The 18,551-nt window shown below is 47.8% G+C and overlaps 1 protein-coding gene across 1 annotated transcript; it reads left to right on the forward strand.

Annotated features, from left to right (window-relative positions):
- Window positions 1-15,507: 15,507 nt before the first annotated feature.
- On the forward strand, window positions 15,508-16,499 carry LOC142025961 (olfactory receptor 14C36-like). The gene has a single exon (XM_075018708.1). It carries the CDS (start codon window positions 15,513-15,515, stop codon window positions 16,497-16,499), a length of 987 nt encoding a protein of 328 aa, XP_074874809.1. The 5' UTR covers window positions 15,508-15,512.
- The last annotated feature ends 2,052 nt before the right edge of the window (window positions 16,500-18,551 follow it).

Below are 18,551 nucleotides of genomic sequence, written 5' to 3' on the forward strand. Positions count from 1 at the left end.
AAAACAGTGATCAAAATACCGAGGCTTGCTTTGGTATTCTGGAGGTAGAAGTAGATGGTTTACGTGTGATGCTGTTCTCTTCATCACTTCTTGCTGTGCTCTAAACTTTCCGTCTGAAACTTTGGTATCCTAAACTGGGCAGATTACATCACCAGCACTGAGTGTCATGGATTAATTATCTTGCGCATGTTGTATTAACAGAAGTTTGGCACAGCCTGGAGTGATCAGCTCCCCTCCTCAACCCCTCAAAAAAAAAAAAAAAAACCACAAACAAACATGCTCATATTTATTCACATTTAGCCCATAGTTACCCATAATCCACGTATCTTTTTCTGCAGTATTATGACCAAGAAATTATTCCATGTCGTAATTCTTCTCTTAGCATGCACTATGCTACTGTTCTTTATTAAGCAAGAATCTTTTAATTGTGTTTAGCAAAACCAGTAATCTTTATCTTTTCACTTCTGACATTAATAATGACCCGATAAAACGTTTCAGAAAAGGTATCAAGAAATGCAGCTGCTAAGTTTCCAGGTAGTTGAAGCTTCTCTTACAGCTGACTTTAAAATTAAAACTATTCTCACTAGCCAAGAATTCTTCCTCTATCTAAGGATAGAACATTACTGCTTTGGAATCTAAAGGTTCTTAGTCCTCATTGCACTCCTGCAAGTGAGGAAATGAATGACTAATTGAATTTTGTTACGGTTGGGCTTTTTTCCTGGCAGGTGCCATGTTTTTCTAGAAAAAAAGGGTGGGAGGCTTAGAAGTTTATGTGAAAGTTGACACTGATTATACAGGATCCCAGTTATTTAGATTTTTCCATTGCACTGACCCATCATGAATTCATGGCTAGGTAGACTTTTTTTTTTTTTTTTAATTTTTCAAATTGATCAGACTTATTATTAGATTTTGGGTGCTTTTTCTGCTCCCCTTCATCCCCAAAAGAACACAGGAAAGGCTTCTGTCTTTACAATTATTTCATCCAACGTCTCTTGGTTACACTTCCCTATATTACTGCCCAACTCCAGACAGTATATGCTTTTGGCCATTTGTTTCACGTACAGAAACTTTGTTTTCCACCGGTTCTTTTCTTCCGTATAGTTGATATTTCTCAGTATGACACAGTTCTGCTCCTGTGTTGACTGATAACATTCTTAGACGTCCATGCTTTGCTCTGGGTTTCTGCCTGGCTACAAATCTAGGCTACTATGATAGAAACTCTAACTTAATTTCTCAGATTCGGAAAACTTCCTTTCTTTAATTGTCAATGATGCTTGACACTACTCCCGTTGACTTGTAAACCAAAACCTTTCTCGTGGTCACTTCAGAAAGCTCTGGGGTTTGATGTCTTTATGCTTCAGTTTCACGGCTCTCTTCATCAGCAAGTAATTTAGACATGGGGTAAGCAGCAGCAGCCAAAGAATCCGCTTTGAGAATTAACAATTTCCTCTGAGCCAAAACACCAGCATGACCACAGGTCTTTATTTTTGAAAAATTAACAATTTCCTCTGAACCAAAACACCAGCATGACCACAGGTCTTTCTTTTTGAAAAATTAACAATTTCCTCTGAGCCAAAACACCAGCGTGACCACAGGTCTTTCTTTTTGAAAAACTTTGTAAGGTCCTTGGGAAGATTACCCCTCTTTTATGATGACAGAGAAAAGTGAATTTGCATGCAGCGGAGCAATTTGCCAAAGCAAGTTTTGGCAGAACTGGGAGCTGAAAGACTTAAACCCCTAAATTATGTTGCCCTTGAATCATGTTGCACTGTACCTGCGGAGTTTACGACCTTCCTTCTGCGTTAGACCCATATTCATTTTTTGTTGTGTATCTCTGACTTTGGTCCCAGCAAGCCAAACAGGACAGAGGGACGATGCAGAATGTTTCTAGAGAAAAATGCAAGAATACATGGTTAAAAAAAAAAAAAAAAGAAAGAAAAAAAGAAATAGTCTGCTGAAGAGTGTACCATTTAAGAAGGAGCAGTGGGAAAAAATGGATGAAAGTGAACATTCGCTATGACCTTGAAAGGCCAGTCAAAGAAAATAAAACATTTTCAGCACAGGTCACCTCCTCCCCTGCACCCGCTCTTTCAAAACCTACTTTGTAAAACCTAAATTATGTATTTTCTTCACCAGCTAAGACATTTTCCCCATCCTTCTGCACCCACTGTGTCTGTTAATTTCATGAGAACCTTACTGAGTTTTGATGAGAGCATCGGAGAGAACAAGACTGTCTCTCAGTACCTTGAATGTGGTTTATTGCATTTAGCCCCCTGTAGTTAATCAAGTCCCACTCAAATTTTTTCCAGTTGACTCTGGTCTTTCTGCACATCCTAATCCACACTGGATTAGTGCTATGAAGATGTACAAGCATAGAGAGAACTGTTAAAATATTGCAAAAAAATGATCAGCTGACATTATTGCCATCCTTCTTTTCAGATTTATGAGGGAACTGCTCAGATTCAAAGGATGATCACAGCTTCTGAAGATGTTGGCAAATAAAAAACTTAAAGAAATGTATCAAGCACGTCTGGCACTGCTGCAGCATTCTCGTGGAAGAGGATTTTAGTGCATTTCTCAATACAGTTAGAAAAGCATGAAAAAAAACCCCTTTTCCTTCAAAACCTTTTTATTGTGCACACGATTACGCACTAGTTCTGTCCTCCCCGTCCATTGCTTCTGACTAACAAAAGTTGGTCTTTACTAAATGTTTCTGAATTCCAAAGCGATTGGTTGTCGTCTTTCCCCGCTCTCTCTCTTTCACTCAGTATCATTGGTTTTTGGCCGGAGAAGAGGTAAAAACCTGCCCTGTAAAATTTGTAGGATCAAAAAAGTGAACAAAATTCTGAATTTTTAACTTTGGGGGGCGGGCCGTGCATTCAGCCTGTAACAAGGAATTGGATTTTTGGTGTTTCTGTCTTGTTTATAATGATACAGATTTGTTCCCACTGTTTTATCATCAGGCTTTGGATGGGTATAAAATCAGTAAATCCCAGCGAAATTTAAAAAAGCTATTCTGCTTCCGCAGGAATACCATGTTGCAGCAGGTGGTCTCTAGGTCACCACTTGCTAAAATAAATACGCTAACAGTGTGGTTTTGTGGCCTTTAGAAACTGCCCTTTTTTAAAAAAATTGAAAGTGAGTACATACTGGCTTCTGGACCTTTCAAAAAACATACATTCTCATCAGTTACAACACAGATTGGTGTTAGTTTTCTCAAACTGCGGCTGGATCACTACTTGCACTTTGTCTATATTTTCCATGCCTTCATGATTCAGTATGAACAAAAACTAGTTTTCATTTCCATAGGGCTTCTGTTCAGCGACTTAACCATTTTATTCACCTGAACCTAGCAAAGACAGAAATTGCCATTTAATGCGTTTATCTCCGTGCCTCACGGGAACCTGTAACATTTATGAGGAAAAGACTTGTTTTCTTGTGCTTTAAGCAAGACTTCTTCTTTACGGATGAACGTTAAGTCCAGCTCTTGAGAAATACAGGTGCGTGGTTTTATCATAGTGGGGGGAAAAAAAGAACTATGATTGTTCAATTTTAATCATGTTTTCATTTTAACTGACACCATGCGAAAGAACCTGTAAGAAACTGCCTTATTTTCAGTTTTAACAATGCTGTTCTAAACGTGGCTATTACCCCAAAAACACAGTAAAAAGGGCAGAAATGAGAATCCCACAACACAACGGGTTTTCACTGTAATATTAGATTATCAAAACGTTACTTCTGACAGTCACCGCTGCATTCTGATTAAAAAAACCCCGATGTATAAGCAGAGAGGCGTGGTTGCTTTTATTCCCTTCGCTCGTCACATCATTTAAATTGTCTTTCAGGTAAGTTGTCCTGAAGGATATTACGGATGGGCTGTGGTTCTCCCTACAGCCCTTCCAGCTCACCGATACCAAGACCTGCGTCATGTGTCAGGTTGAAGGATTTAGATATTACCCAGTCGTAACGGAGTATCAGCTTTGGAGAGCGTGGTCTTTTTCACTACTACGCGTCTTAAGCAAGTAAATATTCCGTTAGGGTGATTCAAGTGAAAGCGTGTAGCTTTGCCTTAAGAACGACTTACAGCATCGCTGTATTGGGTCTGGCTGAGATGGAGTTAATACTCCCCACAGCAGCCCTCATAGCACTGTGCCCTGCATCAGTAGCTAGAAAGGTGTTGATAGCATACCAGTGTTTTGGCTACTGCTGAGCAGTGCTGGCCCAGCATCAAGGCTGTCTCCCCAACATTTTTGCCCTCCCCTCAATGGCAGGCTGGGGCAGGGCAAGATCTTGGGAGGGGACACAATCAGGACAGCTGACCTAAACTAACCAAACAGATATTCCATACCATATGACGTCAGCTCAGATATAAAAGCTAAGTAAAGGGAGACAGAGGGGGGGGCATTTTGTCTTCCGGAGCAACCACTACGCGTACTGAAGCCCTGCTTCCCGAGAAGCGGCTAGACATCGCCTGCTGATGGGAAGTAGAGAATAACATCATTTGGTTTTTTTCCTTTGCTTTCGCACGCGTGACCTTTGCTATCACTGTATTAAACTGTCCTTATCTTGACCCATGAGCCTTTTGTTATATTTTCTTCCCCCCCAGCTGAGGAGGGGGAGTGATAGAGCGGCTTTGGTGGGCACCTGGCATCCAACCAGGGTCAACCCACCACAGTCCTTTTTGGCGCCCAACGTGGGGCACGACAACGGCAGTTTTGCATTAAGCATTCTATAGCTAGTTATTAAGTGGCAAGCTCCTGTGCAGGTCACCGAGCTTGTTAGCTGCTTGCTTATCTCTAGCTTGCTGAGTTTGGGAACATGTTAATGCAAATAATGGCTGCGTGCTTTGTCCTGGCACTGATGGCTCTGTTGTGCTGTGGGAGCTATCTTGTGGGGAGAACGAAGGAACGCGGGAACGTGCTAATACAAATAATGTCTATGTGTTTTGTCCTGGCGCTGATGGCTTTGCTGTGTTGTGGGAGCTATCTTGTGGAGGAGATGAGAGAACACATCTCCCTCTCCCTACCAGGCATTGATGTGAATGGTTTTATTATGCAGGCTCCCGAGGTCCTTGTTCACCCCTATGTGAGCTGTTTAATACTAATAATTAATACTGGTGGCATATTATGGGTATTGTGGAATCTGGTCTCATCCTGGTATAAGAGAAGGCAAGTTTTAGGTGAGGCAATACTGAAATGTGCCCTCAAGCGACCGGTCCCTGGGTGGCAGGGTATATGGAAGGATTTGGGCAGATTCCTAGGACGGTTATCACCTCCCATAACCTGGGACTTTACATCTGAACAGGCAAGTAACCCTGGCAAACTGACACGCCACCTGATAGAAGGGTGCCTTGCTTATCCCAACGAAAACCAGCAGCTTCTTGCACTGTACTGGGGCCTGGCCTATGCCTACCAAGCCATAGTTCAACACTGTCAGAGGACCATGGTTGAGGCAGGGACCCAGACTGTATCTGAGGACACCATGCTCGAGATAGGGACCCAAACAACAACAACTACAGTAATTGCCCCAGTAGTGAAAAGGAAGCAGTGGACAAGGAGATCAACGGGTCCATACCATCGATTAGTGAGGGAAGAAGAAGAAGAGGAAAGGTTTGATCTAGAAGCTGGTCCTTCAACAAAGAAATTGGAGGAAGGAGTGAGGGAGCTTAAACAGGAAGCGGAAACTACCCGGTCCCTGACGTCCTCAGAACTTCGGGACTTGCGGAAAGATTACAGCCGCCAGCCAGGTGAGCGGATTGCTGCCTGGCTGCTCCGATGCTGGGATAACGGGGCTGATAGTCAGCAACTGGAAGGCAAGGAAGCCCAACAACTGGGATCCCTCGCTAGAAACCGGGGAATTGAAAGAGGAATTGGAAAAGAGGCAGCAGTTTGCAGTCTCTGGAGCCGGCTCCTCTCAAGTGTGAGGGCAAGATACCCATTCAAGGAAGATCTTGTGAATTCCTCAGAAAAGTGGACTACTGCAGATGAAGGCATCCAGTACCTGAGAGAGTTAGCCGTGGTGGAAGTCATCTACAGTGATCTAGATGATGAGGAAGTATCCAAAGATCCAGAGGATGTCCTGTGCACACGGGCTATGTGGCGAAAGGTGATTCAAGGTGCCCCAGCATCGTATTCTAACAGCTTGGCAGCAATGTATTGTCCAGATATGGAAACACCAACTGTGGAGAAAGTGTCATCTTGGCTCCAAAACTTTGAGGAAAATCTCTGTGCCTCCTCATCCCTACAGGACAGTGCCTTGGCTGTTAGGGATGCTCCAAGAAATCAGTCCTCTCCTGCCCAAGTCAGAGGGAAAGGGAGCCCAAGGTGTATGCCACGTGGTACACTCTGGTTCTTCCTGCGTGACCAAGGGGAGGACATGAGGAAGTGGGATGGTGAACCCACCTTTAAGCTGGAAGCCCGCGTACGTGAACTGAGAGGGAAGACAGCTGTTAAGAAGGGGTCACCCAAGAAGAAGGCTGTCAGCATCGTTGCTGTAGAGGCCCAAGAAAGCACTCAGCGATCCTCCAAGCACAGAAGAACTGAAACCACCTCCCTTGATTCTGGTGAGGGGACTTCTGGTCTGGTACTGCAAGGATCGGACAGTGAATATTCTGATGAGGAACAGCAATAGAGGGTCCCTGCCTTCGGCCAGGAGGAGGAAAGGGATGACCGGATATACTGGACTGTGTGGATTCGATGGCCTGGCACATCAGACCCACAGAAGTATAAAGCTTTGGTAGACACTGGTGCACAGTGTACACTGATGCCATCAAGGTACAGGGGCACAGAACCCATCTGGATCTCGGGAGTGACAGGGGGATGCCAAGAATTGACTATGCTGGAGGCTGAAGTGAGCTTGACAGGGGACAAGTGGGAAAAGCACCCCATTGTGACTGGCCCAGAGGCCCCTTGTATCCTTGGCATAGACTACCTCAAGAGAGGGTACTTCAAGGACCCAAAGGGGTACCGATGGGTTTTTGGTGTAGCCACTGTAAATGCAGAGAAGATCAAACAGCTATCTACCCTGCCTGGCCTCTCGGAAGATCCCTTCACTGTGGGATTGCTGCAAGTTGAAGAACAGCAGGTGCCAATCGCTACCAGGACAGTGCACCGGCGGCAATATCGGACAAACCGAGACTCCCTGGCTCCCATCCATGAGCTGATTCATCACCTAGAGAGCCAAGGAGTCATCAGTAAGACTCATTCACCTTTTAATAGTCCTATATGGCCAGTGCAAAAGTCTGATGGAGGATGGAGGTTAACAGTAGATTATCGCGGCCTGAATGAAGTGACACCGCCACTGAGTGCTGCTGTACCGGACATGTTAGACCTCCAATATGAACTGGCATCAAAGACAGCCACATGGTATGCTACAATTGATATTGCCAATGCATTTTTCTCCATTCCTTTGGCAGCAGAATGCAGGCCACAGTTTGCTTTCACATGGAGAGGTGTCCAATACACCTGGAATCGACTGCCCCAGGGGTGGAAGCACAGCCCTACCATTTGTCACGGATTAATCCAAATGGCACTGGAACAAGGCGATGCCCCTGAACATTTACAATACATAGATGACATCATCGTGTGGGGCAACGAGGCAGAAGAAGTGTTTGAGAAGGGAAAAAGAATAATTCAGATTCTTCTGAAAGCTGGTTTCGCCATAAAGAAAAGTAAGGTCAAGGGACCTGCACAGGAGATTCAATTCTTGGGAATAAAATGGCAGGATGGACGCCGTCATGTCCCAATGGATGTGGTTAACAAGATAGCATCTATGTCTCCACCAGCCAACAAGAAAGAAACACAAGCTTTCCTAGGCCTTGTGGGGTTCTGGAGAATGCATATTCCAGGTTATAGTCAGCTTGTGAGCCCTCTCTATCGAGTAACGCGGAAAAAGAACTGTTTTGAATGGGGCCCTGAACAACAACAAGCCTTTGAGCATATCAGACAGGAAATAGCTCGTGCAGTAGCTCTTGGGCCTGTCCGGACAGGACCAGATGTACAAAATGTACTCTACACTGCAGCTGGGGAGCATGGTCTCACCTGGAGCCTGTGGCAGAAAACACCAGGAGAAACCCGAGGTCGACCATTAGGGTTTTGGAGTCGGGGGTACCGAGGATCAGAAGCCCTCTACACCCCGACTGAAAAAGAGATACTAGCAGCATATGAGGGGGTTCGAGCCGCTTCAGAAGTTGTTGGTACAGAAGCATATCTCCTCTTGGCACCACGATTGCCCGTGCTACACTGGATGTTCAAAGGAAACATCCCCTCTACACATCATGCAACCAGCGCTACATGGAGTAAGTGGATAGCATTGATCACGCAACGAGCTCGACTGGGGAAATCTAACCTCCCAGGAATTCTGGAAGAGATCATGGACTGGCCAGAAGGCAGAGATTTTGGAGCATCACCTGAGGAGGTGGCTCGTGCCCAAGAGGCACCACCATATAATGAGCTATCAGAAGACGAAAGGTGTTACGCTTTGTTTACTGATGGATCCTGTCGTGTGGTAGGGAACCATCGGAAGTGGAAAGCTGCTGTGTGGAGTCCCACACGACAAGTCGTTGAGGCCACTGAAGGAGAAGGCAAGTCAAGTCAGTTTGCAGAAGTGAAAGCCATCCAACTAGCCCTAGACATTGCTGAACGAGAAAAGTGGCCGGTACTCTACCTCTATACTGACTCCTGGATGGTGGCTAATGCCCTATGGGGGTGGCTACAGCAGTGGAAGAAGACCAATTGGCAACGCAGGGGTAAACCCATCTGGGCAGCAGCATTGTGGCAGGACATTGCTGCCCGTGTAGAACACGTGACTCTAAAGGTACGTCATGTAGATGCTCACGTGCCCAAAAGCCGTGCCACTGAAGAACATCGAAATAATGAACAGGTAGACAAGGCTGCCAAAATAGAAATAGCTCAGGTGGACCTGGACTGGGAGCGTAAGGGTGAGCTATTTGTAGCTCGATGGGCCCATGAGACATCAGGACATCTAGGGAGAGATGCAACATATAGGTGGGCTCGTGATCGAGGGGTGGACCTGACCATGGAGGCCATCACACAGGTCACTCATGAATGTGAAACATGTGCTGCAATCAAATGAGCGACCAGAGTAAAGTCTCCCTGGAACAGAGGGCGGTGGCTGGGCTTTCGATATGGCGAGGCCTGGCAAATTGACTACGTTGGACCACTGCCACGAACACACCAAGGCAAGCGCTACATACTCACCATGGTGGAAGCAACTACTGGTTGGCTAGAAACATATCCTGTAAACCATGCCACTGCCCGAAACACCATCTTAGGCCTCGAAAGGCAAATTTTATGGCGACACGGTACCCCAGAAAGAATCGAATCAGACAATGGGACTCATTTCCGAAATAACCTCATAAGCTCCTGGGCAAAGAAACATGGCATTGAGTGGGTGTACCACATACCCTATCACCCGCAAGCATCCGGAAAAATTGAGAGATATAATGGACTGTTGAAGACTATGTTGAGAGCGCTAGGCAATGGGACATGGAAGCATTGGGATACAAATTTAGCAGAAGCCACTTGGCTAGTTAACACCAGAGGATCTGCTAACCGTCCTGGTCCTGCCCAAACAAAACCCCTACATACTGTGGGAGGAGATAAGGTCCCCGTAGTGCACATGGGGAAGTGGCTGGGGAAGGCAGTGTGGATTGCACCTCCCATGGGAAAAGGCAAACCCATTCGTGGGATTGTCTTTGCTCAGGGACCTGGGTGTACTTGGTGGGTAATGCGGAAGGATGGGGAGACCCAGTGTGTGCCTCAAGGACATTTAACCTTGGGGGAAAAATAATCTGTGATGTGAGTTGTATGTTGTAGGAAGTAACGTAGCAGGAATGACCTGAACTGCAGAGGAGTGAACTTCGCAAGGAACCAGACAAGTGCATCGGTGACCCAAACCAAGCCGGTGTTGGTGCCCAGCATTCGAACATACTGCTTTTCCTGTCCTGACCACTCATCTTGATGGGTGGGGCCTAAGTCATAACCTGAGTGTGAACATCTGGAGGAGTGGAAGAAGCCCATGGAATATCTATCTCTTAAAGGACAGGGGATAGTAATTAATAAGAATGTATAAATCTGTACATTGGGTATAAAAGTGGTTTCAGTATGTAGTTCCAGCTGTAAGTGTTGGTAAGAAAGGATTTCAGTAATGAGAATTAAATACAATAGTATGGTTAGAAGATATCTGTATTAAATTATGTGGGACCTGAGCAGGACGCAAATGGTATGGAATAAGGGGTGGAGATTGTATTGGGTCTGGCTGAGATGGAGTTAATACTCCCCACAGCAGCCCTCATAGCACTGTGCCCTGCATCAGTAGCTAGAAAGGTGTTGATAGCATACCAGTGTTTTGGCTACTGCTGAGCAGTGCTGGCCCAGCATCAAGGCTGTCTCCCCAACATTTTTGCCCTCCCCTCAATGGCAGGCTGGGGCAGGGCAAGATCTTGGGAGGGGACACAATCAGGACAGCTGACCTAAACTAACCAAACAGATATTCCATACCATATGACGTCAGCTCAGATATAAAAGCTAAGTAAAGGGAGACAGAGGGGGGAACATTTTGTCTTCCGGAGCAACCACTACGCGTACTGAAGCCCTGCTTCCCGAGAAGTGGCTAGACATCGCCTGCTGATGAGAAGTAGTGAATAACATCATTTGGTTTTTTTCCTTTGCTTTCTCACGCGCGACCTTTGCTATCACTGTATTAAACTGTCCTTATCTTGACCCACGAGCCTTTTGTTATATTTTCTCCCCCCCAGCTGAGGAGGGGGAGTGATAGAGCGGCTTTGGTGGGCACCTGGCATCCAACCAGGGTCAACCCACCACAGAAGCCATGGGTCTCCAGGTCCTCCTGGCCATGCACATTTGGGTTACAGCACATCAGCTGTGGCACCGTAGAGGAGCACAGACTTCTCACAGGGAAACCTGAACACTGGTCCTGACCAGAAGACTATTGAACATCGAGTTCTTAGGGCTGCGCTGCACCGTGCTGCACATACAGCACAGCCATCAAACCTGTTCTTTGCTGCACAGATCCCTTGGCCACAGGACAACCTCAGCAGCAGGTTGTCACACAAGAGCCTGCAGGCAGGTCCCACTCTGTGCTGGACATTATGCCTCCTGCGTGGCCTTGCCTGTATCTAACTGTGCAGCAAGATGTTCTGATGAAAACATCATTTCTGTTTGACTGTAGAGACAATGAGTAGAGTTGTTTCTTTTGTAAGAAAATCCTACAGTAGCTTGAATGACCAAAACAGGAGACTGTCTTCTATGGATGGGGTCTGCATGCTTTGCTGCATTTGGGCCGAAGGCCCGTTCAATGCTACACCACCTGGGGTTCCCACCATCTAAAGGGACCGAAGATGATCTGCATGATTCTCTCCTTAGAGTGTTAATGATGATGAGCGTAACTTTAAAAGGTAGTTCACAGTGTCCGAATCCCTTTCTTATTGGGGTCATAACAGACCAGGACCTCCTGGGGAAAAAACCACTCTCAGCACCCTTGGATGCAGCCCCTGTGGTTCCCATGGACTGATAAGGGTGTAGTTTGGTTGAGTAACCCCATCCACTGCTGGTTGTTCTCCTCCAGAGTCCTGCCTCACAGCTCAAAGGCCTGGGAGATCTGGCTAGTAGTAACCGAGGCCATGACATAGAGTACCTCAGATCTATCTAGACCTAATCTTACTCAATTCGCCAGTGGTCCTACCTTATCTTTTTTTCTCCTGTAACACTTCCTGAAGTACCAAAAGTTCATCTTGGTGCCCTTGAATTCCTTTCTGAGTTTCTACTGAGTTTTGATATGGACCATTGCTGTGCTTGGAGAATGCTGTCCTTGAAGACAAGATGTATCCAGGAACACTCTGAAAATTCTTGGTCTTTCCGTTGATTGGATCATCAAGGGAGTGAGTAAAAACCCCTGTGCGACATGCTTCATGTTCATGCAATGCCAGCAGCTGCTCTTGGGTGGAGAAGGGTCAGACCTTGCCTGTCTGATGGCATCTGATGACTGATGCCTCTGACTGATGGCATCAGTCAAGGGCACACAGGCACCAAATCGCACTGTCTGAGATGCCGTCTGGAGTGTCTGTGATGTACCACCCTGAATGGGAATTGCTTTCCTGTAGGTCCTGTGAGGTCCATGCCAGCCTTGGCATCTGGGGCAGCTCTGTGGCCCAGGAGTTGGACATTAAATAGAGTACCTGTCCTGAATTCTGTTAGGCAATGTGGAGACGAACATGGGACACATGCCATTATAGTCAGTGGAGGTATAGTAAATTCAGCTGATGGAAAAGAGGGAGACCCAGCTCTAGCTATGCTAAATGACTGCAGTCGTTCATATGAATACCTGTATAAACTGCCATGAAGAGAAGGAGTAGGAAAAGGTTCTTTTGGCCTTTATTTGGGCATAAGCTGTCATGTCACTTGGCCATAGGAATTTCCCACCAGGCTCATACATGATTCCTGAGATGTTGCCCTGTCGCTATGAACTTCTCCATTACAGTTTGCTATTACCTACATGTACCTTGGACCACCTCTGGCAACTCAGATGTCACCAGGTATTTGCATCTGAACACCTGACTCCTGCCTTCCATCTCCATTAATTCAGAAGGGAGCTGAGAGAAGGAGCTCCCATGCAGGTGCCTATTTTGTGCCCACCTGAAAAGAGTCAAGAGGAATTCCACCTCCTGTGGCTTTGTGGAGTGCATGGGAGAGAGCTGAGTCTCCTTCAAATGCCATAAATAGAAACACAGATGAAAGGCCACCACTGACCCAAGGATCCCCTCCCTCAGCATATGTAAAGGGGATCCCTGTCTGTCACTCTCTGAGTATCCTGTCTAAAGAATAACAAGAAAAAAGTGGTACATTAAAAGTAACTCTGCAAGAAGGATTATATTTCTGGAAAGAAAAAAATGTCACATGTAGATGTAGATTTTTCTCTGAGTGGAAAATTTTATTTCAGGAAAGAAGTGTCTCTCCCTAGCTGAGGGAAGGATCAGAACTGATTGCCTCAGCCTGTTTCGCAGCAGGTTCCCCTGGAGCCCCAGGGACACCTGGAGGGAGCCCAGAGGGGCCAGAGAAAGGGCTGCCTTGGGCTGCTCCTCTGCTGCTGAGCTGGGCTGGGCTCCTGGGCTGGAGGGAGCTCATGGCAAGCAGGCAGCACTGCCGAGAGACAGCTCTGCCCAGGAGCAGCTCCTCTGCAAAGCGCAGCAGGGCTGAGGGCACTGCCTGCAGGCACCGAGGGGAGAGGAGGGAAGGGAGAGGGGGGTTGAAGGCAGTCTGGGGTGGGAGGAGAGAGGAGAGCTGACCTGGAGAAAAATCTTGACAGCCCTTGACATGGTAAGTCTCTGGCTGCAAGGAAAAGCTGTGTGCTGGGGCAGGGACTCTGCCGCTGGTCAGGGTAAGGACTCAGCCTGCCTGGGAAACTCCAACAGCAGAGTGGGGAGAAGCTGTGGGTGGAAGGAGCAACCCTTGGTGGGACAGGGCAGGGCAGGGCAGGGTCATTCTGCTGCCGAGAGGATGCTGCGTGGGTCAGGGATGCTCACAGCTCCCAATCATCCCCAGAATGTTTCAAACAGGATGTTTTAAGGAGAAGAACAAGGCAGGGATTGTTATAAAGATAAGGAGCTTTCCTGAGTCTGTCTTCTCAGTTTCCAATTCCAGAGGGAGAGAGAGGGAGGAGAGAAAAGGAGAAGTGGAAAAGGAGCACTCAAGTTGAAACAAGTCCCTGAGATTCCTGAACTGCAACTTTGAGTGATCAGTAGTTCTGCCAATAGCTTCCTAAAATGACTTTAGCCACTCCTCTGCCTATGGGCACCACCAGAATCACCTCTGCTGGACCTCTCAGGGTTGTTCTGATCTGCCCTTTTCCACCTGCAAAAAGGAGCATGCTCCTGCCCAGTGCCCTGCAAACAGGCAGGTTTCTGTAGGGCCAGGGTAAGTGCACAGAGATTGGGATGGGATCTGTGAGTGCTGACAGGGAAAATAAATGGCACAGGGAAACATCTCCCAGGAGGAAAATCTCCAGCCAGCAAGAATATGATCAGGGAATGAGGAAACAAAACGCAGAAATATTGTGGGAGGGACAATTCAGAAAACTCTTTATGATCTCCTCCAGTGCAGACCCCTTCCTCTGAGCAAGCCCCCTTGGCTCCTTTCCTTCCCAGCAAAGCCTCTGCCCTCAGAGCTGGGGGGTCCAAGGCATGAACCATCTCCTTCAGCAGCCAGAGCTCCAGCAGAGCCGTGGGTGCAGCTCTCCAGCCACGTGCCCATTTCCCTCTGCAGAGCTCAGGGCTGAGAGCATCTGCCTGGCACTGTTGGTGTCTGGGAGGAGGTCTGAACAGCTGAGTAAGGGTAACTTCCCTGAGTGCCCAGCTGCCTCTCTCAGCCAGACCCTCACTGTATTTTCCCATGTTTCTCCAGTTGTCTGTGTTGTTTTTAGTGTTATTTCATTCTTGCTGTCAGGCTCTCTGGGAATGGGAGTTTTAGCTGCAGAGTCACACACTGACCTTGTGGGTCCTCCTTTGCATGTGTGTCCCTGGAAATGAGGTGTCCCAGCTTTCACCTGCGGGGCTGTGCGCAATGCAGTCTGTGGGGCTGGGGAATGAGCTGGTTTTCCCTGGATTAGATGTAATCATTAGGACATTGGCTTTAACTCTTTGGGGTGGCTTTCCAAGCTGTGAGCTGTCCTTAAGCATGGAAATCTTTCACATAGCATCTTTCTGTTATCTGGAAGCCCACAAAGACAGGTGCAGAGATGCTATCTATGACTGAGGAAATGCTGTTGGGTTGGTGAAATCAGTCATGTGTGTCCTTGGGTAGAAACAGGGTGCTGAGACCTTGAGAAAGGGTGAGGCATTGAGTCGTCTGCAGTGGATCCCTCTGCTCTCAGCAGCATCTGGTGGCTTTTACTGGTACCAGGGGAGTGTGATCACCCTCCATCTGAGAAAACTGCAAGCACAGGGCAGCTGGGAACAAGCCCAACCAGTTCCATTCACTCCTCACTAAGACACAGTGAATCCCTTAGCCTCTCACATCTCAGCTCATTATTTCTGATTTCAGGGAACACTCACAGGGAATGATGAGGGAAGTAGTTAAAAAACCAACCCACCTAAATCTTCTTTCTGCTACCCACATTCTTTAAGACTGGGAGTGCAGATGCTGGCAAGCCCTCCTGTGTTAGGAGTGATTTTATCTGACATATTCTGAACATCAAACCCAGCCCCCCTGCCACATTCCCATCTACCCACTGCAGTGGGGCTGGGTCAACTCCTCAAGAGACAATGGGCGAAGGCCCTGCTCCAGCACACAGAGCCACAGAAAATGCAGTTGAAGACGAGAGGCAGAATGAACTTTCCTCCTGAGGAAGGAAAAAGGGTGGGTGTGTGGTAGTGGGAGGGTCTATGAGACATATATTTGGGTTTACTCAGAGATGTTTCTGGTAACTTGTCACAGCCTTTTCCTCCTTGGACAGACCCCCGTGTCCAGAGGAAGCATATGCCCAACAGCAGTTCCATGACTGAGTTCCTCCTCCTGGAATTTGCAGACACGCGGGAGCTGCAGCTCTTGCACTTCTGGATCTTCCTGGGCGTCTACCTGGCTGCCCTCCTGGGAAACGGCCTCGTCATCACTGCCATAGCCTGTGATCACCACCTCCACACACCCATGTACTTTTTCCTCCTCAACCTCTCCCTCCTCGACTTGGGCTCCATCTCCACCACTGTCCCTAAAGCCATGGCCAACTCCCTCTGGAACACCAGGACCATTTCCCACCCAGGATGTGCTGCCCAGGTCTTTCTGTTTACCTTTTTCATATCAGCAGAATTGTATCTCCTCACTGTCATGGCCTATGACCGCTACGTTGCCATCTGCAAACCCCTGCACTACGGGACCCTCCTGGGCAGCAGAGCTTGTGTCCACATGGCAGCAGCTGCCTGGGGCAGTGGGTTCCTCAATGCTGCACTGCACACTGCCAGTACATTTTCAGTACTCCTCTGCCAAGGCAATGCTTTGGACCAGTTCTTCTGTGAAATCCCCCAGATCCTCAAGCTCGCCTGCTCAAATGCCTACCTCAGGGAAGTTGGGGTACTCGTGGTTAGTGTCTGTTTAGCATTTGGGTGTTTTGTTTTCATTGTGCTGTCCTATGCGCAGATCTTCAGGGCTGTGCTGAGGACTCCCTCCGAGCAGGGACGGCACAGAGCCTTTTCCACGTGCCTCCCTCACTTGGCCGTGGTCTCCCTGTTTATCAGCACTGCCATATTTGCCTACCTGAAGCCCCCCTCCATCTCCTTCCCATCCCTGGACATGGTGGTGGCAGTTCTGTACTCAGTGGTGCCTCCAGCTGTGAACCCCCTCATCTACAGCATGAGGAATCGGGACCTCAGGGATGGCATTAGGAATCTGATTACATGGGCTCTTATTTTGCACCGAGAAACATCCCATCTCTCCACAAATGACTGCCTGGGTATTCCACACCAGTCCTGATTTTTTGTTGTTGTTGTTCTCTTTATTATTATTATTTTTATTATTATCATTTTCATTCTTCATTTATAATGTTCCTAAAGTAACGTTAGGAGTCCTCTTGCTTCTAAAGAGGTATGAACCCCCTCTTTCTTACCTGGAGCCTCTCTAAAGGTGTCTAATGCTTGCTGAGAGCTGAACTCATTACAATATCTGTGTAATAAAACGGGATCTTTTCTGTGGTGTGCGTGAACGCTGGGCTTGTCTTTCAATGCCGGAGACAGGAGTAGGCATGAAATTGCTGTTGCTCAGGGTTCTGCATGACTGCAGGAGCCAAAGCTTCTCAGTCACCTTGTGACCATGTAGACATCAAGGATTGGATTTAGGGCTCACCCGTCAGTGTCTAGTGACAGTGGAGGCCATGGCTGGTCACTGAGTGACATACCCAAGGCTGTCACATGTCAGACAGGGCAGACAACGTCATTCTCAAGGGGAAACTGGAGCTGCCTGGAGATCCCCCAGGCTCTCCAGGGACACAGTGTGCTTGAGATGGGCAGTGAATGGACCCCCACAAAGTGAGAGAGCACCCAAGGTGGAGTCACTGAAGGTAAAGGGCCAAATTGGTGTATCCACAGGGAAACAAGGACTCTGCAATCCCAGAGGAGGCAGCAGGGACCCCGCAGCATGGGTGAAGGAGTCTGGAGAGTGATCAGTGTCACCCCCATTCAGTGGAGGCCCACTCATCCCTAGTGTTGACGCAGAGGAAGGCTGTGGGTCACTCAGAATTGCTCTGTCAGGGCTTGCAGGCACTTGGACGTGTCTCAGACCACCCCAGCACTGCAAATGCAGCAGGCCACACAAAAGTGTGAGTAACTAACTGCCACCCTCCATCCCCACTGGTTAGGGAAGGAGCTCAGACCAGGTACTCGCATACAGGAGCTTCTTTTGTGCACATCTGCACTGCAGCAAGAGGGTGGGTCTGTGGGGTGCATGGGGGAGCTGAATACCCATCCCCTCTGAGGGTATCTAACCAGAGGCTGGATATCTGCGCTGGCTCAGCAGAGTCACTGCCCTACAGAAGGGGAAATGGACCTCTTGCTGTCACTGCCGAGGGACAGAAATGGGGGTTAACAGAGGGGGAAATCTCCATCTCTTTTAGACACCTGCTCTCGGTGAAATCATGCTCTTGGAATTAGCTGCCCTCCACTCTTTGGAGAGGGAATTCAAGGACGCAGTGAGATAATTGGTTTCAGAGACATTTTTCACCTAGAATGCCTTGCCCAGCCCTATGCAGTCATGGCACCCATGGTATCTAAGGGCAGGTCTGCAATCTGCTTGGTTTTTCTTGTTGCTGACTCTGTCACACTTGCGATCCTACAGAAATGTTTGGATTCATCCCAGCTCTGCTAATGGTGAAACCTGCTGTGTGTGACCTAGAAGCATTCTGTACATGCTTACAGCGCTATCACAGCTGGCTCCCCAGTGCTATGTCTTTAAAAAGTGTCATCTCACCACCACAGAGACCTTCAGTGCAGGTCCTGAAGACCGAGCTATAATTCAAACGATCATGAAAGGACATTGTCAAATGTCAGTTCAAATGTGATCTTAGCATAAGCCAGACACATGTGACTACAAAGGCCGAGGTTGGAAAAAGAAGTGTGGGGCTGTAGGAAAGCGAGGTCTCAGAGAATGCAGTGTCTGTGTTGGTTCCATGGCTCTCTTGCTTTACTCTTGCAGGAGCAAGACTGTTTTGGTCAAAGGGAGGAGATGACAGGCAGGGGGGAAGAAGACTTGAATACCTCCAAGAATAGGGAGGACACAACCTCTCTTGGCAACTGACTTCATGGTGAAAACACTTCTCCTTGTTGGCTGGTGCCTTCTCTGATCCAGGCTGAACAAGCTTTGCTCCCTCAGTCTTGCCTTAGATGGCAAGTGCTCCAGCCTGCCCCCAACCCAACCCTCTCATAGCCCTCTGCTGAGCTTGCTCCAGCTCATCAGTGTCTTGCCTGCACCAGGATGGGGGATGGGGCACAGGAGACCAAAGCTGGACACAGTGTTGTCTAGGTTGTGTAAGAA

Source organism: Buteo buteo, chromosome 31, assembly GCF_964188355.1.
Source record: "Buteo buteo chromosome 31, bButBut1.hap1.1, whole genome shotgun sequence".
NCBI lineage: Eukaryota > Metazoa > Chordata > Aves > Accipitriformes > Accipitridae > Buteo > Buteo buteo.